The following is a 26,232-nucleotide window of genomic DNA, read 5'->3' as shown; positions in this document are numbered from 1 at the left end:
ATATACAGGGTGGGCCATTTATATGGATATGGATTTATATATAATCTCCATAAGTTTAATTAAGTAATTAAATATAAAATTGAAAATGATTACTGTTTGTTATTTTAGTATTACTGACAAACTATAGTTTTTAATAAATATTTAAATTTGATTTTATTTGTACATTTTCCATTTTAATTTCAATTTTAGTTAAAGTTGCATGTATTTATCACTTTTTATGAGTTTTTTTATATGCCTATTTATTTTTTATTTATATTTTAGTTATTTTAGTACATAAAGTTAAATAAATAATTAAATATTGTCTTGGCATATTTAATATTAAATAATATTAAAGATAAATATTATCTTGGCAGTCAGTCTAATAATATATATATATATATATATATACACACACACATTATAGATTATACATTATGTATTACATTAATTTATATTTATTATATTACAAAAATATGTCTTTGTGAACTTTCACTTTTAATTTTTTTTAAACATATTTAATAGTTTTCCAGATTTAGTTTCTTTTTCCTCTCTCTCTATATACATCTATACTGCTTATAAAAATAGTAAATAAATAGAAAAAAAGTAAATATATATTGCTGTTTATCAATGTTATTTCAGTATCACTGACATACTAAAGTTTTTATAAATATTTTCATTTTGTTTTTATATATTTTTTTTATTTTAGTTTTAGTTATTTTAGTACATGAAGTTACAATGAAATTTTTTTAAAACAAGATAAATATTGTCTTGTATCAGTCTAATAATAATAGTAATAATAATAATATATTATACTATACTCTTATTATATATTATATTATATTATTTTATTTCAGTTTTTATAGTTTTAGTTAACTGCAAACCCTGCTTTTTATTATTGTAACATTTATTATATTAAAGAGGTATATATTTGTGAACTTTCACTTTTATTTTTCACTTTTTTCTACTCATCTATCCATTTAATGTTTTTATATAATCAGTGTAATGTAGTTATTGTTTACAGATAGATGCTTTAATAACTCCATTGTTGTTTCTGTATTCTTGCATATTGCCATGTGTAATTATTGTAAAAACACAGTTTTGAGCTTGATGATTAATTTAGTATTTGGAGAAGCAGAAATAAATTAAACGAAACAAAATAAACTAAAATGAATGAGTGTTTTTTTTTTTTTTGTAACTAATAAGTGTCATCTGCATTTTTCACTCTTGAAAAGCTCCAGCCGCCACTGTTGGTCATCTGATGTCCTACATTCAACTCGCTGCGTGGACATTTTGTCACTAATGCAAAACAGCAAGCAGTTCGATGCATGTTTACGGTGTTTTACTGGGGCTGAAGTCTCCGTGTAGAATTGGTTTGACATGCTTTTGGACAACTTAGGCAGCTTGTAAAACGAGGAACAAATTAGCTTACGCATACAGTTATGCCTTCTGTAAGCTGCATATGCAAGGAGTAAATTACTTTCTAATGCACTCAGACTTGATATGCAGCAGTTTGCATTCACGAAAAAGAACTATGATTTTTTTTTTTTTTTTTTTGCATGTGGTAGCATAATAATATTACGATTCTGTGATGCAACCAAGATGATATATCACTGCTTTCTATGAAGCACAAAGGAATAGTTGACCTAAAAAATTTTATTTGCTTAAAATTTACTTCAAGATCAGGGCTTGACATTAATACCTGGGTGGATTTCAGCAGTGGCAGGTAACATAGTCTCCCTCACTTGTCTTGTCCCAGACATAAATGCTTGTCTGGGACAAGTGTATTTTTTGAAGGGGCAAGTGAAAGAGTATTTTACTTGCCTGACCGGACAACTAATCTGATTAAAACATCTAATTAGGGAAGCACCGAAATTTCGGCGAGAATGATTCAGATTTTATTACGTTTGGTGTAAACAGCAATTGACAATGGATAATGCATTGACAGTAACAAGGTCAAGCCAGTTGAGGATTGCAAAGCCTGCACACAGAAGAAACATACTGCGGTAAAAATGTAGATTTTTAATATTTATAACCAGTGTTTGGGGTAACACATTAAAAGTAATGCGAGTTACGTAACCAGATTACTTTTCCAAGTAACTAGTAAAGTAACTCATTACTTTTTAATTTACAAGAAAATATCTGAGTTACTTTTTCAAACAACACTTTTTCTTGGCTATTTATTGATTGAAAACTCTCCTGTCCCTATGTTAACTGATGGACTGATGGACTGACGGCACCCATTCACTCCATTGGTGAGCAAGTGATGGAATGCTACATTTATCCAAATCTGTTGAAGAAACAAACACAGCTACATCTTTGATGCCCCAAGGGTGAGTAAAAAGTTATGCTTTCTGTGCACTAGCATGATGAAAACAGCAAATTACCTTAATCCACACCACTCGAGTCCATCAATTAATGTCTTGTGAAGTGAAAAGCTTCACAAGAGCATTCCATCACTTGCTCACCAATGGAGTGAATGGGTGCCGTCAGAATGATTTTCAAACAGCTGATAAAAACATCACAGTAATCCACAAGTAACCACTCCAGTTCATCAGTTAACATCTTGTGAAGTGAAAAGCTGCATGTTTCTAAGAAACAAATCCATCATTTAGATTGTTTTAACTTCAAAACTGTTGATTCTGGCTAAAATATGAGTCCGTAATCCATAATAAAGCTTCCTTCTGTTGTCCTCTCACATCAAAATCCACCCACATATTTGTTTTCATCTAATTTTAGACTGTTTTGTCTTGAAAACAGTGCTTGATATGTGCATATTTGTCTCCTGATTCAGACAAAATGACCTTTGCACTTGAGAAAGCAACTTTTGAATACAGGACTCAATATGAACCAACATTAAAAAGCTAAAAACATCTTAGTGATAGATCTGTTTCTTACAAACATGCAGCTTTTCACTTTTTCAAGATGTTAACTGATGGACTGGAGTGGTTACTTGTGGATTACTGTGATGTTTTTATCAGCAGTTTGAACTCTCATTCTGACGGCACCCATTCACTCCATTGGTGAGCAAGTGATGGAATGCTACATTTATCCAAATCTGTTGAAGAAACAAACTCAGCTACATCTTTGATGCCCCAAGGGTGAGTAAAAAGTTATGCTTTCTGTGCACTAGCATGATGAAAACAGCAAATTACCTTAATCCACACCACTCGAGTCCATCAATTAATGTCTTGTGAAGTGAAAAGCTTCACAAGAGCATTCCATCACTTGCTCACCAATGGAGTGAATGGGTGCCGTCAGAATGAATTTCAAACAGCTGATAAAAACATCACAGTAATCCACAAATAACCACTCCAGTTAATCAGTTAACATCTTGTGAAGTGAAAAGCTGCATGTTTCTAAGAAACAAATCCGTCATTTAGATTGTTTTAACTTCAAAACTGTTGATTCTGGCTAAAATATATGAGTCCATAATCCATAATAAAGCTTCCTTCTGTTGTCCTCTCACATCAAAATCCACCCACATATTTGTTTTCATCTAATTTTAGACTGTTTTGTCTTGAAAACAGTGCTTGATATGTGCATATTTGTCTCCTGATTCAGACAAAATGACCTTTGCACTTGAGAAAGCAACTTTTGAATACAGGACTCAATATGAACCAACATTAAAAAGCTAAAAACATCTTAGTGATAGATCTGTTTCTTACAAACATGCAGCTTTTCACTTTTTCAAGATGTTAACTGATGGACTGGAGTGGTTACTTGTGGATTACTGTGATGTTTTTATCAGCAGTTTGAACTCTCATTCTGACGGCACCCATTCACTCCATTGGTGAGCAAGTGATGGAATGCTACATTTCTGCAAATCTGTTGAAGAAACAAACTCAGCTACATCTTTGATGCCCCAAGGGTGAGTAAAAAGTTATGTTTTTTGCACTCTAGCATGATAAAAACAGCAAATTACCTGAGACCCTGCGACAAAAACAAATGAATTTTCATGTTTGACTGAACTATGCCTCTAAAGTGTAGTAATGCAATAAACGCAGTAGATTATGCAGGGCTAAAGCTCGCACTTCCGTGCATGGCACGTGTGAACTCTCTCCCACACGGGCACAAGAGAGTGTGAGAAAAGAGAGGGAGACAAAGAGAAAAGCAGCAGAGATCACACCCCGCTAACACGTGCCGGACACGGGTGATAAAGTCGGGGAGGAGAGGAGAGTCCCGGTTTCAGGCCTGCTGCAACCTATTTATATCAGCTCTGTGGGCTGCGGCCACCGGCGTGACAGGAATACCTAATGGACCTGCTGCTCGTGAACCTGCTAGTGTGGTTCAGCCTGTGACAGCCGTAGTCATTAGCACATTAGGATGTGTTCTAGGACTAAATAGGGACATTGAGGTAGGATGAAAGTTGTAGAATACAGAACTCATTTTCACATTTTCTGAAGAGAGCGTGAGTGGTGTTTGGTGCGCAAAACTCGGCGCTACGATGCCAGGGTGTTCAGGGAGGTTTTAATTGCATTGCTAAGGTGTTTTGGGTTGTTTCTATATGGATGACCCAAATCAAAAATGCCCATCCTTAAGACTTTTTGATATTCAAGACTCTAGACAGGATTTGAGGCCTCAATGTAATAAAAAGAGCACAACAGGCCGTATGATTTGAGGTAATATTTATATATGTAGTACAAACTGTGCAGGATGAGTTATTGTTTTAATACTTGGGCTTACAGACAGTCTTTTTATTATTATCCAAAGTATTAAAAACTGTTTTTATTATTGAAATATATATAAAATATTAAATGAATATAAATACGACATGCAACAAGTTTAGGTTGAAGCACTAAAACGACAAACTAAAATTAAAAAAATAAGATAATTTAAAAAAACGCAAAATTATAAAAGAAAAAAAAAAACTAAAACTTACATTACAATGAAAATACACCCATATTAATAAAATTATAATTCAAAATTCCCTAAAACTATTAAAAATCATTTTAATTTTTAAAATAAATATGTAATAAAAATTTGAATATTAAATAAAAAATGTAAACAAACTTAAAAACTTAAAATAAAAAAAGCTAAATAGAAATGTAAAAACTAAATAACATGAAAATTAAAATAACATTTTAAACAAACTTAAATTAAGAATGTTGCCTTGCCTTTAAATGAATTTTTTTTTTAAGTTTACGTTAAAGCACTAAACTCTTAAAAAATTAAAGCTAAATAGAAAAAAACCCTGAAATAATAATTTGAATAATAAATGCAAAAATTAAAACAAATTTAAATTAAGAATGTTGCCTTGCCTTTAACTAAAATAAAGTTGAAGCACTAAAATAAAAAAAATAAAGCTAAATAGAAATAAAAAATAAACAAAATAACTGAAATAATATTATGATTAAATGAAAAAAATTAAACAAACTTAAATTAAAAATGTTGCCTTAGTAACTGAAATAAAAAAAGTTAAACTAAAATCTTTAAAAAATTTAAAGCAAAAAAGAAATGATAAAATAAAACTATAATTTGAATATAAACAAAAAATGTAAACAAACTTAAATTAAGAATGTTGCCTTGACAGCTGAAATTTTAAAAATTAGGTTGAAGAACTAAAGTCTTTAAAAAAATTTAATCTAAATAGAATTAATAAAAAACTTACTACTTCAAAATTTAAACAAACTTAAATTAAGAATGTTGCTTTGGTAACTGAAATAAAAAATAAATAAGTTGAAGCACTAAAATCTATTTTTTTATTAAAGCTAAATAGAAATAAAAAAAATGAAATAATTATATTAATATTAAATGATAAATTTAAACAAACTTAAATTAAGAATGTTGCTTTGGTAACTGAAATAAAAAAAATTAAGTTGAAGCACTAAAATCTATTTTTTTTTTATTAAAACTAAATAGAAATAAAAAACTGAAATAATAATATGAATATTAAATGATACATTTAAACAAACTTAAATTCAGAAGGATTCCTTGCCTTTAAATGAAATTAAAAAAAGTTTACATTGAAGCACTAAAATCTAAAAAAAATTAAAGCTAAATAGAAATATAAAACAATAAAAAAAATTAAACTTAAATTAAAAATGTTGCTTTAGTAAGTGAAATAAAAAAATAATAAGTTGAAGCACTAAAACCTTTTTTTAATTAAAGCTAAATAGAAATAAAAAAACTGAAATAATAATATGAATATTAAATGATAAATTTAAACAAACTTAAATTAAGAATGTTGCTTTGGTAACTGAAATAAAAAAATTAAGTTGAAGCACTAAAATCTATTTTTTTTATTAAAACTAAATAGAAATAAAAAACTGAAATAATAATATGAATATTAAATGATACATTTAAACAAACTTAAATTAAGAATGTTGCTTTGGTAACTGAAATAAAAAAAATTAAGTTGAAGCACTAAAATCTATTTTTTTTATTAAAGCTAAATAGAAATAAAAAAACTGAAATAATTATATTAATATTAAATGATAAATTTAAACAAACTTAAATGCAGAAGGATTCCTTGCCTTTAAATGAAATTTAAAAAAGTTTACATTGAAGCACTAAAATAAATAAATAAATAAAGCTAAATAGAAATATAAAACAATAAAAACTTTAAACAAACTTAAATTAAAAATGTTTCTTTAGTAAGAGAAATAAAAAAAATAAGTTGAAGCACTAAAATCTTTTTTTTTTTAATTAAAACTAAATAGAAATAAAAAACTGAAATAATAATATGAATATTAAATGATACATTTAAACAAACTTAAATTAAGGTTTCCTTGCCTTTAACTGAAAAAAAAAGCACTATAATCCCTGAAACTGAAAAACAAATAATAATTAACAACAAAATACTAAAACTAAAAATGAAAGGAAAATCTAAACAGCTAAACAGAAATAAATATACAAAATAATACAACAAAATTAAAATTAACCAAAATATAAAAATACAATCTAAACTGAAAAAATAAATACACAATGATGTAATAAAATAATATATATTATATATTAAAGTGAATATTATATTACAAATGATAAACTATACTAAAATAACAGTGCACTGGGGTTTGTTCTAATTTAATTAGAAATAAAAGTAATGACAATAATTCTTGATTTTGCAAACAGCGTCTATTGATGCTAACACCATCTGAAAAGTAAAATAGCACATAAGCATGTTAACTTTTAACACACGACTTTCTAAACATTAGTATGCATCATCTGAAGTGCTATTTAAGACCTTCCGAATGGGTTTGGGAACTGAAGTACAGTTTAAATCCAACATAGAGAGCTTTTAAGAGATTCCCTTGTTAATATTAGACATATTCATATTAAGTCCATGGAATAGCTCAGCAGTAACTGTGTTTAAACAGTGCCGTGATTTGCAATTAAACCTTGAAAGGCCTTCGCTAATGTTTCGACGAGACGTGCGTGTGTGAGTGAGTTCACTTACCAACTCAATAAAATTAAGACAATGCCTGAAGAAACACACACACACACACACACACACCTGAAAATGATCCAGACGGACTCGTTCACCTCACACACGCAGAAACCGTTCTAAATTCTAGCGAGCTCCCTACCTAGACAGCACTTTAAGGTATTATAGGAGTGTTTGCAGTTCTGGAAAGTGTGTGTGAGACGCACCCCATCGGCACACTCACTTTCTTATGGCAGTGCATTAGGCCCTCATGACAATTAGCCTGGGAAAAGGTTTACGACCGCCAGGCCCACAGGAGCGTACAAATCGGCACAGCCGGAGGCAGCCTCTAGAACAGGAAGGTAATTACAGCTCTTCTCATCATAACGCTGAGAGGAAGCGAGCGACATAACGCGCTCTTCCCCCTGCACGCTCTTCTCTTACATACTGCTATAATTAATTATCGTGCCTTTACTCTTTGATTTATTCCACGATTCATAACATATTTATACATTCAAGATGAATTATCATTTCCTTCAGGAATTAATCAAAAAGCAGAGGAAGGACCGGCCCTACGTGTTGTCGCTGGATCAAAGAACGAAGCGACTTACCTTGCGGCGGATATTCAGGCCACACCGCAAGGTCAGCCCAGCTTACGGGCCCCGAACAAACAACGGACCGAGTATCGTGATTTATGATGCTGTATAAATTATACGTCTAGGATGTGCCCTCTTAAAAACAAGCAAGCACATAGTATTTACTTACAAACTAAGATTCAGCATATAAGTAAACCTGAAATGACATTAACAACCTGTAATGTCACAATAAGAACAGGAACACAGTACGATTATTTCATTTGGTGTTTCTTGGTGTCCTTTCAGGTCAGGCTGCATTTATTTGATTACAAATACAGTAAAAACTGTAAAAATTCTGAAATATTATTTCTATTTACAATAACTCTTTTCTATTTGAATATATATTAAATTGTAATTTATTTCTGTGATGCAAAGCTGAATTTTCAGCATTATTACTCCAGTCTTCAGTGTCACATGATCCTTTAGAAATCATTCTAATATGCTGATTTGCTGCTTGAGAAACATTGCTTTCATTCACAATAAGACCAGGAACATAATAAGATTATTATGATTATTTATTTGGTGTTTCTTGGTGTCCTTTCTGGTCACCAAGGGTGCATTTATTTGATTAAAAATACTGTAAAAATTCTGAAATATTATTTCTATTTACAATAACTCTTTTCTATTTGAATATATATTAAATTGTAATTTATTTCTGTGATGCAAAGCTGAATTTTTAGTATCCTTACTCTGGTCTTTAGTGTCACATGATCCTTCAGAAATCATTCTAATATGCTGATTGGAATTTAAAATATTTTTCTATTTGATTATATATATTAAATTGTAATTTATTTCGGTACTCTGGTCTTCAGTGTCCAAGTTTTCAGCTTTTTCTACAGTAAAAACTGTTAAAAATGTGAAATATTATTGCTATTTAAAAGAACTCTTTTCTATTTGAATATATATTAAATTGTAATTTATTTCTGTGATGCAAAGCTGAATTTTCAGCATCATTACTCTAGTCTTCAGCGTCACATGATCCTTCAGAAATCATTCTAATATGCTGATTTGCTGTTCGAGAAACATTTCTTTCATTCACAATATGACCAGGAACATAACATTATTATGATTATTTAATTTGGTGTTTTTTGGTGTCCTTTCTGGTCACCAAGGGTGCATTTATTTGATTAAAAATACTGTAAAAACTGTAAAAATTCTGAAATATTATTTCTTTTTACAATAACTCTTTTCTATTTGAATATATATTAAATTGTAATTTATTTCTGTGATGCAAAGCTGAATTTTCAGCATCATTACTCTAGTCTTCAGCATCACATGATCCATCGGAAATCATTCTAATATGCTGATTTGCTGCTCGAGAAACATTTCTTGGTATTTTCAATGCTAAAAATAGTTGTGCTATATAGTTCTAGATTCTTTGATGAATAGAAAACTCAAAAGAACAACATTTATTTGAAATAAATATTGTGCACTGATAAATCGTTCACAATAAGACCAGGAACATAATAAGATTATGATTATTTCATTTAGTGTTTCTTGGTGTCTCTTCTGCTCACCAAGGTTGCTTTTATTTGATTGAAAATACAGTAAAAACTGTAAAAAATGTGAAATATTATTGCCATTTAAAAAAAAAAGAGATGATTTCTATTTGAATATATGATAAATTGTAATTTATTTCTGTGATGCAAAGCTGCATTTTCAGCATCATTACCCCAGTCTTCAGAGTCACATGATCCTTCAGAAATCATTCTAATATGCTGATTTGCTGTTCGAGAAACATTTCTTTCATTCACAATATGACCAGGAACATAACATTATTATGATTATTTAATTTGGTGTTTTTTGGTGTCCTTTCTGGTCACCAAGGATGCATTTATTTGATTAAAAATACAGTAAAAACTGTAAAAAATGTGAAATATTATTGCAATTTAAAAGAACTCTTTTCTATTGGGATATATTAAAAAGTGTAATTTATTTCTGTAATGCAAAGCTGAATTTTCAGCATCATTACTCGAGTCTTCAGTGTCACACGATCCTTCAGAAATCATTCTAATATGCTGATATGCAGAATTTATTTGAAAGAGGCATTTTTTACAACATTATAAATGCCTTTACTGTCACTTTTGATCAATGTAATGCATCCTTGCTGAATAAAAGTATTAATTTCTTTGAACAGTAGTATATAATAATATCATAAACTGAGCAAAACATTTCTGAATCACATTCTTGTTTCTCTTCCCAATAACTTACTGTCATTCTACACTACACGTGTGTCAAATAAAAAGCATCAAATTCCCAGAAATGAGATTATATTAGCTATAAAACACATCGTATCGGGTCCTTTTCTCCACATCACGAAACAAATGCATCCAGGAGTAAACCCGCTCAGAGCAAAGGACCTGGAACGCACTAATGCGTGCACGTATGCAGAAAAGCCATCCACTCCACAGATTAATAATTTAGTGCTGAGTGTCTTAAATGTTCCTCTGAAGCAGCCGAGACCCTCCTGCCCCAGAAAACAGGTGTCTGACTGCGAATCCCCACAAGCTGAGCGAGATGAATAGCGGGTCTCGTTCGGCTTGTGTAGTCAGCTGGATTGCGTTTTTACCTCTTCGTCTGATAATGGCGGGTGAAGATTTCTGGGCCGCAGGGGTTAATGGCACGAAACAGAACCGAGTTGCTAATTACATGTTCCGAACTATTTATCAGATTCTCCATCTGCACAGCGCCACGACTCTCATTGTGCACGCTAAATTACTCCTCGGATTATCTTTGTAAAGCAAGTTTTCATAATTAGGGCCCTGCGTGGATGTTTTCTCTCTGCGAGCACCAACAGACACTGAGAGGGGGAGAAAATTAGCTGACTGGTTAATTCGGGCCTGACATCTTAAACCAGCGACACAAAAGCATCTGCTACTAGTCAAAGCGTCCTAAAAGAAAGAGCACCAGATACTAGCAAATATCCCAAATAGATCCATATAACAAAGCTCAAACATGAAACATGATATGTAGGAATTAACTTGTATTATACTGGACAAAAGCAAAATGAGGGGTTAGTTCAACCAAAAAATATCTATAAACTACCATAAAAGTAGTCAGTAAGACTCAAAAACTGATATACAGTCCAACAAAAAATTATTCAAACACTAGATATCATTTTTTATATTTTTTTTACTAGTGTGTGCAGGACAGTTCATTTATGCAAGTCAGGATAGCAAAATAACAAGTAAAAACTAATCAAAAATTGGGACCAAAAATTTGACACTTTGACCTGACCATGTTTTGTTACATACCTTTCTATCAACATTATCAAGATTAAATTTGTTCTGAAACAGTTTATCTCTTGAGTTCTTGTCATATTTTATTACCACTTTCTAAACTATAGCGAATAACAATTTTGTAGCAAAGAAATTTTGAAGGTGACTGAATGAATTTTGGTTTGACTGTAATTCATCTGTTACAAAATAAAGTGAAATTTGACATATTATAAGCAAAAATTCTTCATACAGTGTACTACTGGTATAACTGATAAAAATCTGGGACCAAAATGAGTCCCAGATGAATTTGTTTTGACTTTAGTTCTTGTCATATTTTATTACCATTTTCTAAATTATAGTGAATAAACTGTGATAATGTGAAACATTTTGAAGGTGTCTAAATTAATTAATTTGTGATTATCAATATGAATTTGTTCTGACACAGTTATTATTATATGGTATTACCATTTTCTAAACTATAGTGTATAAAGTGTGATAATATGAGAAATGTTGAAGGTGTCTGAATAAATTTTGGTTTGACTGTATATCCAGAATTTCTTTAAATGACAGGAGTTGGAAAATCACAAAAAAAATAAACCAATAAAGGTTTCTAAGGATTCTAAGGCCTCTAAATGATCAAAAGTTTCCTGAAAAACCTCTTGCACACAACCTACATGTTTTTCTGTCATGTGATTGAGAGTTTAGACTTTTTTTTAACCAAGTGAAAAGCCTTTTATTATAATTGTAAAAACGTCCACCTTCAGCTTATGCTTTATGTGTCTTTTTTGAGCACTTTTTACTGATTTTTAAAAAGAAATGCAAGGTTATTTTTACATTGTCAGTAATATTTCAAGATGAACACTTACTGGAATGAAGCAGTTGCTTGAAAAATCATGAAAAAATCATGTTAAAATGTGTTAAATATGATCATCAGACTTCTGAGGAATGTTTATTTGTTCATCTCTCAATCATCATTGTATTGTTTTGCATTATATGTTTTGAAACTACAGAGCTTTGATCATAAAACAAAGCATTAAATATCATCTTACTTCAACATTATTATTAATTATAGTGGGACTACATGATATTTATATAATTTTATGTACAGTTATGGTTAAAAGTTTACGTCCCCCTTTCTAAATCTGCAAATTGTTAATTATTTTACCAAAATATTAGGGATCATACAAATTGCATGTTATTGACCTGAATAAGATATTTCACATAAAAGATGTTTACATATAGTCCACAATAGTGGAATTTACAAAAATGATTCTTAATACTTTATTGTTACAGTACCTGAATGATCCTCATCTTTTTTCTTTTTTTTTTTTGTTTAGTGATAGTTCATGAGTCCCTTGTTTGTCCTGAACAGTTGAACTGCCTGCTGTTCTTCAGAAAAATCCTTCAGGTCCCACAAATTGTTTGGTTTTCCAGCATTTTTGTGTATTTGAACCCTTTCCAACAACGACTGTATGATTTTGAGATCCATCTTTTCACACTGAGGACAACTGAGAGACTCATATGCAACTATTACAGAAGGTTTAAACTCTCACTGATGCTTCAAAAGAAAAAAACATGTATTAAGAGACGGGGGTGAAAACCTTTGAACAGAATGAAGATGTGAACATTTCTCTTATTTTGCCTAAATATCTTTTTTTTTTTTTCATCTAGTACTGCCCTTCCAAGGCTACAGAAAATAGTTACATGTTTTACAGAAGACAAAATAAGTTAAATTTACTCTGATCTTCAAATTCAAAAATGCACAAAAAACAAATTCAAAAATGCTAGAAAACCAAAGAATTTGTGGGACCTGAAGGAGTTTATTGAAGAACAGCAGGCAGTTTAACTGTTCAGGACAAACAAGGGACTCGTGAACAACTATCACTAAACAAAAAAACCCAGCTGTGGATCATTCAGGTAAGAGCACAATATTAAAAATTAAGGGGATGTAAACTCTTAAACAGGGTTATTTTGATAAATTCAACTATATGCATCAATAACTTGCATTTGTATGATCCCTCTTATTTTTATTTTGCAGATTCTGAAAGGGGGATGTAAACTTTTGACCTCAAAGTAAGTGGTCTGCTATAATGTTATAAAGATCTCATTGATTTCCATTACAAGCTATCAGAAATTCATCTTTTTGCTCATATAAATATCAGGATCTCCACCAAATTGCATATTTTGCTCAGTTTGGACCTTTTGGAATAAAATTTAACCGTTTTTCCCTTCAAATTCTTGCTATATTAGACTATAGAAGCCATAAAAGCTCATATGATAAGCTCAAATATGATACTCAACAAAAAAATACATGCAAACTTTACTTTGTGCAAAGGCTTAACAAGAAAAAAAAGTTGCTTTTTAATTATTATTTGACTATTATTTCTTATGTCAGGCTTTAAAGGGGTAATGTCCATATGGCATCCTTTTGAGAACCACCACAGTCCAATTGCCAGTGATTTACTTAGATTTTTACTCTTTGTTTGACTCTTTTTCCGGGTGTTTTTACTCTTTGACTCGTTTTCCAGGTGCTTGGCAAAAGTTTGAAACCAATTTCCCATCTGAAGGTGAGCGACATGTGGCGTAACACTTCTCAGAGAGGAAAAAAGGCCGGAGCGCTTGCGAGGGATCGTCGACACCTCTCCGACTCTATTAAGACACACACGCCATCGGACGCGAGCCTCCTCGCAGTAAATTTTATTAAAATTACCTTCATTATAAGACACTCTTCATTATAAAACCAAAAAGTGCTGCTGGTCTCCCAGGGCCTTTGGATTAATAAGGACAGCGATGTATTTTAAGCCGTAAACTCGACTTCTTACTGTCCTTAATCTCCTTTCCACTTCACAGGCCAAATTAACACCTCTCCCCGGCTCTGACGGGACCTCATTAGCTCTCTTCCACTCCGAAAGAGAAAAGAACAGGAGAGAAGACGACGACGATGAAGAGGAAGAAGAAGGAGGAGGAGGAGGAGGGAGACGGCCAATGACAGCCACCAGCTCGGGGATTAACCCTTTCACGCGACCGAACGCTTCGGGAATCTAGGTCGACGCGTGTTTCTAATCAGCCGCCTGGTTAACGATAATTAGCAGGCGAGGCAGGAGGGGAGGAGAGGGAGGGACGCGCAGAAATGAAACAGAGAAAGAAAAGAGAAACCTGTCATGTCGCAAACACTTCAAAGCCGACGACTTCTCTTTTAAAAGTGGCACGATAAGGGTCCAACAACCACCGGGGACCTCGAGAAAGCGCGCCGCTGGAGAAGGGAGGAGAACGAGGGCCGAAGAGACCTAGAACACACACACACGCACGCTTCGGAGGGACCCAGAACACACAAACGCACACTCCACCTACATAACGCTCCGAGCTCTCGTAGTTTACTCTCACTGTTAAACTTCTTCGGCGCGGTAAGTGGTCCCTGTGAAGTTTACCCATCATGCACCTCTCAGTCAGGGATGCTCTAGATCTACAAATGATAAAATGCATAGGTCGCTCCAGTCGTGCAAAACGCGGTGTAGTAGTAGACACCTGTTCAACTGCTACATCACTATGTGTCAGGATCTAAATGCCACAAAAAATAAAATAATATAATAAAATTGCATAAAAAAACAACAATTTATGAGTTCCAATGAGTTTTCAAGTTGTGATTAAATCATTTAAAAAAATATTGCATAACTGCATTATGCTTTTAAAATATTTTGAAGCACTGCAAGAAATAAATAAATAAAAATAATAAAATAACAATGCTTTAAAAATTTGTCCTTAATAGTTTATATATTAACCATTTTAACCACAGTATAGTAACAATTGACACCTGTTCACCAGCTACATCACTGCACAGCAACATGTAAACCAAAACCAACAATTAACCTTAGGACCTAAACTAAACTAAACTAAAATAAAATAAACTAAAATAAAATAAAGTGTGTCCCTAATATTTTTATTATATATTAACCATTTTAACCATGGTATAGAAACATTTGACACCTGTTCACCAGCTACATCACTGCACAGCAACATGTAAACCAAAACCAACAATTAACCTTAGGACCTAAACTAAACTAAACTAAAAACTAAAATAAACTAAAATAAAATAAAGTGTGTCCCTAATATTTTTATTATATATTAACCATTTTAACCATGGTATAGAAACAATTATGACACCTGTTTACCAGCTACATCACTGCAAAGCAGCCATACAAACCAACAATCAACCTAAGGACCTACATGCCACAAAAATAAAATAAAATAAAATAAAATAAAAAACTGACATTAATATTTATATATATATATATATATTTTTTTTTTTTAAAGCAATAAGGGACTCAGGGCTCTCATACTATATTGTGAGTATATTCATCGTCATGTTGTAAAATTAGTTCAATTTTTTTTTTAATACAATTCAATAAAAAACAACAGTTTTCCATTTCTGATTAAAGTCAAATATTTGTTTAATCATTTTAAAAAATATTGCATTATATATTGCAATATTGCATTGCATTTATAAGCAATGATTGCATTATACTTATAAAATATTTTAAAGCAGTGCATAATAAATAAAAATAAAAAAATAAAATACAAAATATAAAATAAAATAAAATAAAATAAAATAAAATAAAATAAAATGTGAACTTAATATTTGTATTATATATTAAACTTTTTCAAAAAGCAATAAGGAACTCAAGGCACTCAAACTACAGTATATTGTGAGTATATTCATCATCATGTTGTAGAAGTTCCCACACCATACAAAGAATGTTTATATTCATGATAATAAGGATTTTTTAAAAGATTGCGTTCATAAAAATATAAAACATTGTAATATATTAATACAATTAAATAAAAAAATAACAATGAGTTTTCCAGTTGTGATTAAAGTAAAAGATTTTTTTTTTTTACTTTTAAAATATTGCATTGCATGTTGTAAAGCAGTGCATAATAAAAAAAAAAAAAATACAATAAAATAAAAATGTGACCTTAATATTTTTATTATACAGTCGTGGCCAAAAGTTTTGAGAATTACATAAATATTGGAAATTGGAAAAGTTGCTGCTTAAGTTTTTATAATCGCAATTTGCATATACTCCAGGATGTTATGAAGAGTGATCAGATGAATTGCATAGTCCTTTGCCATGAAAATTAACTTAATCCCGAAATAAACTTTCCACTGCATTGTTAAGAAGGCTTCTGAGCGTCCAAGAAAGTCCAGCAAGCGCCAGGATCGTCTCCTAAAGAGGATTCAGCTGCGGGATCGGAGTGCCACCAGTGCAGAGTTTGCTCAGGAATGGCAGCAGGCAGGTGTGAGCGCATCTGGACACACAGTGAGGCCAAGACTTTTGGAAGATGGCCTGGTGTCAAGAAGGGCAGCAAAAAGGCCACTTCTCTCCAAAAAAAACCCATCAAGGACAGATTGATCTTCTGCAAAAAGTATGGCGAATGGACTGCTGAGGACTGGGGCAAAGTCATATTCTCAGATGAAGCCTCTTTCCGATTGTTTGGGGCATCTGGAAAAAGGCTTGTCCGGAGAAGAAAAGGTGAGCGCTACCATCAGTCCTGTGTCATGCCAACAGTAAAGCATCCTGAGACCATTCATGTGTGGGGCTGCTTCTCATCCAAGGGAGTGGGCTCACTCACAATTTTGCCCCAAAAACACAGCCATGAATAAAGAATGGTACCAAAACACCCTCCAACAGCAACTTCTTCCAACAATCCAACAACAGTTTGGTGAAGAACAATGCATTTTCCAGCACGATGGAGCACCGTGCCATAAGGCAAAAGTGATAACTAAGTGGCTCGGGGACCAAAACGTTGACATTTTGGGTCCATGGCCTGGAAACTCCCCAGATCTTAAAACTTGTGGTCAATCCTCAAGAGGCGGGTGGACAAACAAAAACCCACTAATTCTGACAAACTCCAAGAAGTGATTATGAAAGAATGGGTTGCTATCAGTCAGGATTTGGCCCAGAAGTTGATTGAGAGCATGCCCAGTCGAATTGCAGAGGTCCTGAAAAAGAAGGGCCAACACTGCAAATACTGACTCTTTGCATTAATGTCATGTAATTGTCGATAAAAGCCTTTGAAACGTATGAAGTGCTTGTAATTACATTTCAGTACATCACAGAAACAACTGAAACAAAGATCTAAAAGCAGCAAACTTTGTGAAAACTAATATTTGTGTAATTCTCAAAACTTTTGAACACGACTGTATATTAAACATTTTTTAAAAGCAACAAGGAACTCAAGGCACTCATACTACAGTATATTGTGAGTATATTCATCATCATGTTGTAAAAGTTGCCACACCATACAAAGAATGTTTATATTCATGATCATGATTTTGTTTAAAGATTGCGTTCATAAAAATTGCACATTATATCATAATATAATAATACAATTAAATAAAAAATAGCAATGAGTTTTCCAGTTGTGAAAACCTTTTTTAACATCCTTTTAAAAAACATTGTATAATTGCATCATGCTTATAAAATATTATGAAGCAGTGCTAAACAAAAATGATATATAAATGTTATATTTTCTACTTTTTATCTGAGATTTTAAAAATTCCTTGCTATTCAACCGTGGAAACCCTGATAAATACTCTAATGCTATAAATATAGTCGCTAAATAGCATAGCAACAAGTCTTATTGTTTAAATCACAGTAAAAGCCTGTTTGCAACTCATTTTACTTTCATAATCAGACAGATTTACTAGTAAAAACAAGATAATAAATAGATGAATAAAGGCCAGGACTTTATCCACTGTGAATAGATCAGGAAAACATGTATACCAGGTTTTAATGTCAAAGACATTTGAAGTTCCCTCTATCACCCCCTCGAGTACTGAGGTTTGTTATCACCACAGAGCACGTTAAGTATGTTCAGCGGGACCTTGCACTCACAACGAGCTCTACGCTCAAAAAATCTTGATGAAATCCAATCACAAGTGGCCACTGGAGACACATCTGAGATGCATGTTAATACCAGACATTAGTAACTGACCACTGAAAGGAACAGTTCAACCAAAAATGAATTTTTGTCATCATTTCCTTATTCTCAAGTTGTTCCAAACTTTGTTAACCCTCAAAGACAGAGACAGCCACTCGTGACTAAAAATAACTATTGTTCTTAAATGTTTAATAACTTTTGAACTGCTAATCCAATTTGAATGCTTTAAAAAGTCTCTTAATGCACAGAGTCTACTCTTTTCAGTGAAATTCAGAGGCTCCGTAGTGAGTGTGATCACGTCATCACATTTCCTCAGCGCTGATTTGTCAGATGAAACCAATGCATTTGGGTCCTCTCAGCCAAACAGAAACGATTGTTGATGCTTAGTCCCACCCCTGTGCCCAGATTGGTTCAAACTGTCATCTATTCAACCAATAAACATAGGTTTTGGTCCTTTGAACCACCGATTAGCATGTTTCTTCGGAAATCTGAACAAACGCAAAGTAGAAAGTAAAGTGCGTCTTGCCTGCATGAAAACAAATACAAAATAACACATTTGCATGACAGCATTCTTTAAAAAAAGCAAAGAAATACTCACGACAGAGCCCTTTGACATAATACAAACCAAAAACAAGGATGAAACAGCAGTACATATCGGATAAAGCACTGGAATTTAGGTTTTTCCTGTAAAAAAGATCCGACGCAGACTACAGCCGGCAGATCGATCTATTTGGTTGTTATATTATGTAACTAATTCTTATATAGTTTGTAAAGATTATTTGCACTATTTTTTCTGTCGCAATCTGTATATTTTGTGTGTAGTTTGTAAATAATTTGGACTGTTTATATTTGTGTTGCACAAGACAATTTGTGCAATTGTTTTCACTACTTCCTACACTGTTCGTGTTTATTGTTCATACTCAGATTATGAATATATTTATCTAAAAAAAGTAACTTTTTACTGTGTTTTGCTATTATATAACACCGTTTCTGCTATGACTTTACTCCTGAAACATTTTTGGACATGTCTATATAAGGCCTGAAAAAGCCTATAATAATACTGTAATATATGGCTATAACTTGCTTGGGGAATGTTATATATAGACTTAATTTTATTTGGAAGTGTAAAACACCCAAATACAAATTTCTAAAGAAAAAAATCCAAACTTCAGGAGTTTTTGTTTGAGCACACAGTAAAAAACACCCAATTGTTGCTAGCGTTTTTCCTAAAATTCTGCATCTCATTTTTAGAGAAAACTAAAGGGAAATTGTAATTTTAAATCAGCTAGACATAAAGTTCAAGTTCTTATAACGATATATGATGCTGACTGCTAGAATAGGTCTGAAAAAAAAAAACAAAGAAATTGTACAGGTGCCTAAGGTGCTCCAAAAATGTTCTAGGTCTTTAAGGGTTAAACACAGAAGAAGCTATTTTGGAGAATGTTGGTAACCAAAACTTTTGGTCTCCATTGACTTCCATTGTATTTTTTCTCAATACTAAGTCAATGGCCACCGTTAACTCTTTGGTTACCAACATTCTTCAAAACATCTTCTTTTGTGTTCAACAGAAGAAACAAACTCATACAGGTTTGACAATAGTTCATTTTTGGAAAAAAGCTACCCTCTATAATTTTACCTTTTCACAGAAAATGCCTTTGCATTCTCGCACAACACAACAGGATGCGGCCAGCTGGAGTCCGTGACAGCAGCGAATCACTCCTGATGAGCCGGGAAACCTGCGCTATCATTTCAGTATGCCTGAGCTCTCTGGACCACAGACGAGGATCGCAAATATGATTTATGATCTGCTGTTTAATGGCTCGAGCACTGGCTTTGAGAGGAGATCAGATGACTTTCTCGACAGGAGCATGTCAGTGAAGGAACGGGGAGTGCACCATTACAACAGCATGACAGAGAGAGTGAGAGAGGCCTCCAGTACTCCTGCGTCTTAATGGAGGAGAGATGCTACTTAAGTCTGACGGGAAAATGATACCAGTCAATACAGCGGAGGGCGGGGGGATGGAGATACGGATGACGTGATGCCCAGAGAGTTTTGATCTTTTGGAAAGGCAGCAAACGGCTATATAAAACATACTGAAACAGTGACGGGTGCTTGAATGTGATCAACTGGTTTGGATGTTATTTAAAGTATTGTTCAATCTCTCCTGCATGAATAGACATAAGAGCAGCATTGTTTTTGAGGTGGATATGACGGAATCCGCATTAAATGGTGAGTGTTGACTGACCTGAGCTTGGAAACTCTTGAGGACGGGCGAAACCATCTCCAACACCTCCTAAACACGGAGAAACAGACAAAACTGATGAAAACCTGGTCAGAAATATGTTTGGGTGATATTGCACCAAAATAAAAATAAATAAATATATTCATTTTGCTTGAAGAAAATAAAGCCTATTTTTTGGAGTCAGTAAAAAATTTTTTTTTTTTTGCATTGTTGTGCATTATTTTCAAATCACAGTTTTGGGAAGAAAAAAGTGGCATAATGACTGTCACAGTCGAAAAATAGGTTATATTTTATTTATGCAAAATATTTTACATTTATTTAATATTTTATGTTTTTATTTTAATTTAACATTATATATTTTTTTTTTTAATTAATTGAATTTAATATTTTATTTAATGTTTTTAATTTCATTTTTATTTCATTTAAATTTTTTGATTCACCACAACAGTTCTTGAGTCAAATGACACTTATATATATTATATATATATATATATATATATATATATATATATATATATATATACACAAAAAAGCGGCACAATAATTGTCACAGTGCTAAAATAGGTTATATTTTATTTAGGCAAAATATATTTGAATGCATTGTTGCTCTTAATTTTGGGGTGAAGAATGATTGTATTTAATTTTAATTAAAATTTTAATTAAATAAGATTCACCACAAAAGTTCTTAAGTCAAATGAAGTTAACTGAAATAAAATATAAAACAATCTGCACTGGATTTCAAACAAAAAGCATAAATAAAAAGAACGAGAAAATAATAAAAATGACAAATACAGCAAAATTTAAATCTAAAAACAATATAAAAAAAATAAAGTAAAATTTAAAAAAAGAAAACTAATTCACAAACAACTGTATAATGCCCTATTTAATTTAATTACATTTTTAATATTTAATTTAATTTAATTTTTAATTCAATTATTCTACTCCCAGCATAAAAAAACCTATATTAACGGAAATAAAATAAAAATTTACACTGGATTTCAAACAAAAATCATTTAAAAAAAAGTAATAATAATAAAAATGACAAATACAGCAAAATTAAAATATAAAAATAATATAGTAATAATATAGTAAATATAGTACAATACAAAAAAATCTCATTAAAAAACAACTGTAATGCCCTGTGTATTTATTTTTAATATTTCATATTTTTCATATTTTATTTTTTAATTGAAATTAATTTAATTTAATATTATTTTATTTTATTTTATATTAGATTCACCACAGAAGTTAATCAGTTAATCAGAAGTCAAATGCCAATTCACAGTTAGGAAAAAGCAATTTCCAGTACTTCTACTCCCAGCATTTAGTGCATCTAATAAAATCTAAGAGTGAAAAACATTTAAAATAAATATTTAAAATAAATAAATAAATGAAAATGAAATTTACTGAAATAAAATATAAAACAAACTGCACTGGGTTAACAGAAGTTCTCAGAACAGAGAAGTTCATCGACCTAAAACAGTACTGCTACTGTTAAAAGGGTGAAATTACAACTCAGCTGAAAAAAACATTAAATTTGCAGACTTGCACTGTATATGCATTAGTATTGTAAAGCCAAAAACAAATGATTGTCTGTGGTAATCAACAGCAAGCCACATATGTTGTTAATAAATGTTGTATTGAACCGAGAACCTTCGGCTGAAGACAATAATAACTTCTCCATTAACGCAAATAACTCATCTGATTCTGCTGTCAATCCATTACCGACGCTTTGTTTACATTCAATTACGGCCCAATCTTTAACGATACGGCTAGCACCAGCCCCATTCGCTCCAGACGTGTGCTAATCTTGTAAATTCTGATTGTCACTGATGACATTTGTGTCAAGTGGAGAGCAAACGAGGAGTCTGGCTTCTGAGTCGAGAGGTCTGACGCCGGATCGTGTCGAAGCTTCAAACGCAGCCTCGGAAAAAGGGAGGCCGCTAACGAGGAAAAATGTAAAATGTCAAAGCACGTATAATGAGAGACGCGTGACAAGCATTCCTCCCGTCGTCACCTTTACCTGAAGAGGAATCGGAGGCGCAGCTCGGGATTAGAGTGACGGGAATTTAAACGGAGAGGGACTTGAACTTAAAGACGTTCGCCGGAGGATTTTCCTCCACGGGAACGAGCGCCTCGTTTTCTGAGAGGTTTTGCTGAAGGTTCTGGAAGATTAAATGCTGATGTCTGCCTGTTCTGGGCTGGTTGTGACAAGCGACGTCAATAAACAGCAGATACTCTGTGTTACGCTATTAGTGCTGATACTGGAGGGACGAACGGGTTGTATGTCTTCGGTGAAACAGACACGCCGAATGACAGTCTGACAGAGATAGAACTATTCTGAGGTTTATGAAACCAGAGAAACTAGACACAAGCTCGGGAATATTGGATAGAAGAGGAGGGGAAAATAGGAGGGGCTGAGAATACAGGGGAGGAGACATAAGAAGAGGAATGTCAAGAGGGGCGGGGCAGAGCGTGCAAAAGGCGGAGACAAACAAGAGGGGCGGAGACAACAGAGAAAGTTCTGATAGATGCTGTAGCTGATTTTTTAAAAAGCAACTATCCTTTTATTGGCTTTTCAAAAAATATATAAACTATTATCCAAGTATTCTAAAGTCTAAGGCCATTGCTGAAAGGCTAAATTTAAGTGAAAATACAGTAAAATCTGTTATAACGTATTATTACGTATAATATTGTCACTTAAAATAAGTGTTTTCAATTTTAATATATTTTAAAATGTAATTCATTCCTGTAATGTTTTTAGCATCTTTATTCAAGTCTTCAGTGTCAAATGATCTTTCAGAAATCATTCTGATATGCTGATTTCCTGCTCAGGAAACATTTCTGTTTATCATCAAGTCTTCGTATGTCTCAGAAATCCAGTAAAATCAGTAATATTGTGAAATATTTTTACAATTTAAAATAACTATTTTCTTTTTAAATATTTTGTAAAATGTAATTTATTTCCGTGATGCAAAGCTGAATTTTCAGCATCATTACTCCAGTCTTCAGTGTCACATGATCCTTCAGAAATCATTCTAATATGCTGATTTCTGATTATTTCTGATTATTATGAATGTTAAAAATAGTTGTGCTGCTTAATATGTTTGTGGAAATTAATTATATATTTATTCGGAGTCTGTGACAAACAGAAAAAAACAGCATTTATCTAAAAATAGAAATCTTTTGTAACATTCTAAAAGCATTTTCTGTCATGTTTGATCAATTTATTGCATCCTCGCTAAATAAAATATTACTTAGATCTTATTTTGAATGATAGTGCATATAATTAATAATATTTAATACAGTAAATATGTTACAAAAAATTCAATGGAATTTATGAAAAACAAATTTAGGGTGTAATTACATTAAAATTAAAACAAAAATAAATAAGATAATTAATATTTTGCATTGCTGTGCATTATTTTCAAATGACAATTTTGAGGAAAAAAAGGTTTAACTGGCATAAATTTTAAATAAATAAATACATAATAATTAAAAGGCAAAAGATCATAATCTTTATAAAATAAGCTATATTTTATTTATGCAAAAATGATTTTGCAGTAAAAAAAATATCCTGGGTATCTTTAATTTATTAATAAATGTATTTATTTGTAAATAAGATTAATTGAATAAGATTGAAATAAATAACTGAAATAATAAAATATAAAACTAAATCTAAAAAAAAAAAAAAAAAATATATATATATATACACACACACACACATACATACAAATATGTTAATACATGTATTTACACATAATGCAAAAGTGCCAAAATCAGCTAATAATTCTTGCCATAATGTCATATTCCAGCTATTCTAGAATTATTACTCACATGGTACTTGCGAATCAGTTAACGTTCTCAATACTTGATTTTTTTTTGCACCCTCAGATTCCAGATTTTCAAATAGTTGTATCTCAGCTAAATATTGTCCTATCATAACAAATCATACAATCAATAAAAAATCATGTTTATTCAACTTTCAGATGATGTATAAACCTCAATTTAAAAAAATTGACCATAATTGACTGGTTTTGTGGTTCAGGGTCACATATGAGAAGGGGAGGAGTTAAGACAAGAGATTTCAGAAAATGACAAAAAAAAAATGCTAAACACCTGAACCCAAACTTGGTTGCCATCTCAGAAAGCCAAGAAAGCCTTAACATGCTCTATCAGCATAAAACTGTTTAAATGAACATCACACACACACTGAACTATTTGTCGCTCTCCAACTCACCTCTGGGACATTTTTCTTGAATTCACGGCTCAGTTCCACCAGGTGTTTATGGGAGTCCTCACTCTCTTCCTGTCGGCCTGCTAGTTGTGCCGCCACTGAATTTAGCTCCCTCTACAGAGACAAAGAGAAAGAGAGAACGGCTTTAGAGAGGCCTGCCAACACTCATATACACAGCTTAGTACATACATAAATAAATATACGCTGCTGAATATTAACCGTGTAATCCGTCATGATCTGATAGAAGGCGACTGCTTACTGTAAGCTCAGCCCCATTAATAATTAAACCAAAATAAATCCAATGCCTACAGTAGCAGAAGGCCTTTTAGATAATCAGAATCCAAAATAATCAATACCTCTGCAACAGTCATGGGAGAGAGAGAGAGAGAGAGAGAGAGAGAGAGAGAGAGAGAGAGAGAGAGAGAGAGAGAGAGAGAGAGAATGAGGGAGAGACAGAGAGAGGGTGGAGGGAGAAAATGGCACATGCACAGGAACTCTGAATATTCACCAATATCCATCTTATTCAGCTGACCTGCTGAGCAGAAAGACTGAAATATGGTCGAGGACGACTGTAGAGAGGTCGGCACCAACAAAATCAATATCAGAAAGTACTGCTGTGTGTTTTTTTGTACATGTACCGTCACATTAACATGGTTTTTCAGACATTCTGGCATAATAGTAATACCATTTTTTATTACCTTGGCCAACTATATACCTGGTACATAAATGTATTTTTCAATTTAAAGTTTTCTGTTTGAACATATTTGAAAATGTAGTTTATTCCTGTGATCAAAGCTGGATTTTTAGCACCATTACTCCAGTCTTCAGTGTCACGTGATCCTTCAGAAATCATTCCAATATGCTGATTTGCTGCTAAAAATCCCCAAATCTGATTATTATCAATGTTGAAAACAGTTGTGCTGCTTCATATTTTGTGGAAACTGCTATACATTTTTTCCCCAATCCTATTTGATGAGTAGAAAGTTTAAAAGAACAGCATTGGTTTGAAACAAAAATCTTTTGTAACATTAAAAAAAATGTCTTTATTGTCATTTTTGATCAATTTAGTGCATCCTTGCTGAATAAAATATTAACAGTAATGTATATCATTAATATATTTTATTACTATAGTAAAAAATCTAATTTTTTTGTTAATTGTTATATAGCAATATCATTTTTTTACTGACAATACTAACTTTTTTCCTCCTCACAATTCTCTTGCAAAGTCAGAATCAAGAAAAAAGCAACATATAAAAGTCAAATTTGCAAGAAAAAGGTCTGAAAATATAAACATAACATAAGACATAAACATAAGACATAACTTTACATTTTTTACAACCCAAACTCAGAATTGCAAAAAAAAAAAATCAGGATTGTGAGATATAAACTCAAAAATGTGGCAGAAAAAGAAGTGAGATGCAAATTCAGAAAAAAAACAGATCTGAATACTGAGATAACAAGTTCCCCAGCAGAAACATGTTAAGAAAGCATTCAAAAAATTATTTTTTTCATAAATTCTATTTAATCTTTCGTGATATATTTACTATAATATGTGACCCTGGACCACAAAACCAGTCATAAGGTTAATTTTTACAAAACTGAGATGTATACATCA

At 32.1% G+C, this 26,232-nt stretch overlaps 1 protein-coding gene across 1 annotated transcript in view; it reads right to left on the bottom strand.

Moving 5' to 3' along the window:
* cux2b (cut-like homeobox 2b) overlaps positions 1-26,232 on the bottom strand; it is a 168,875-nt gene that overhangs the window by 79,214 nt on the left and 63,429 nt on the right. Inside the window, exons 2-3 of the mRNA XM_073819893.1 lie at positions 24,621-24,731; positions 20,384-20,431 (exon numbers count right to left, since the gene is read on the bottom strand). Coding sequence (XP_073675994.1) covers positions 20,384-20,431; positions 24,621-24,731 — 159 coding nt within the window. The remainder of the gene's footprint in view (positions 1-20,383; positions 20,432-24,620; positions 24,732-26,232) is intronic.

Source organism: Garra rufa, chromosome 15 (genome assembly GCF_049309525.1).
Source record: "Garra rufa chromosome 15, GarRuf1.0, whole genome shotgun sequence".
Lineage (NCBI taxonomy): Eukaryota > Metazoa > Chordata > Actinopteri > Cypriniformes > Cyprinidae > Garra > Garra rufa.
Note: the sequence above shows the minus strand (reverse complement) of the source record. Positions and strands in the feature narration are given on the sequence as shown.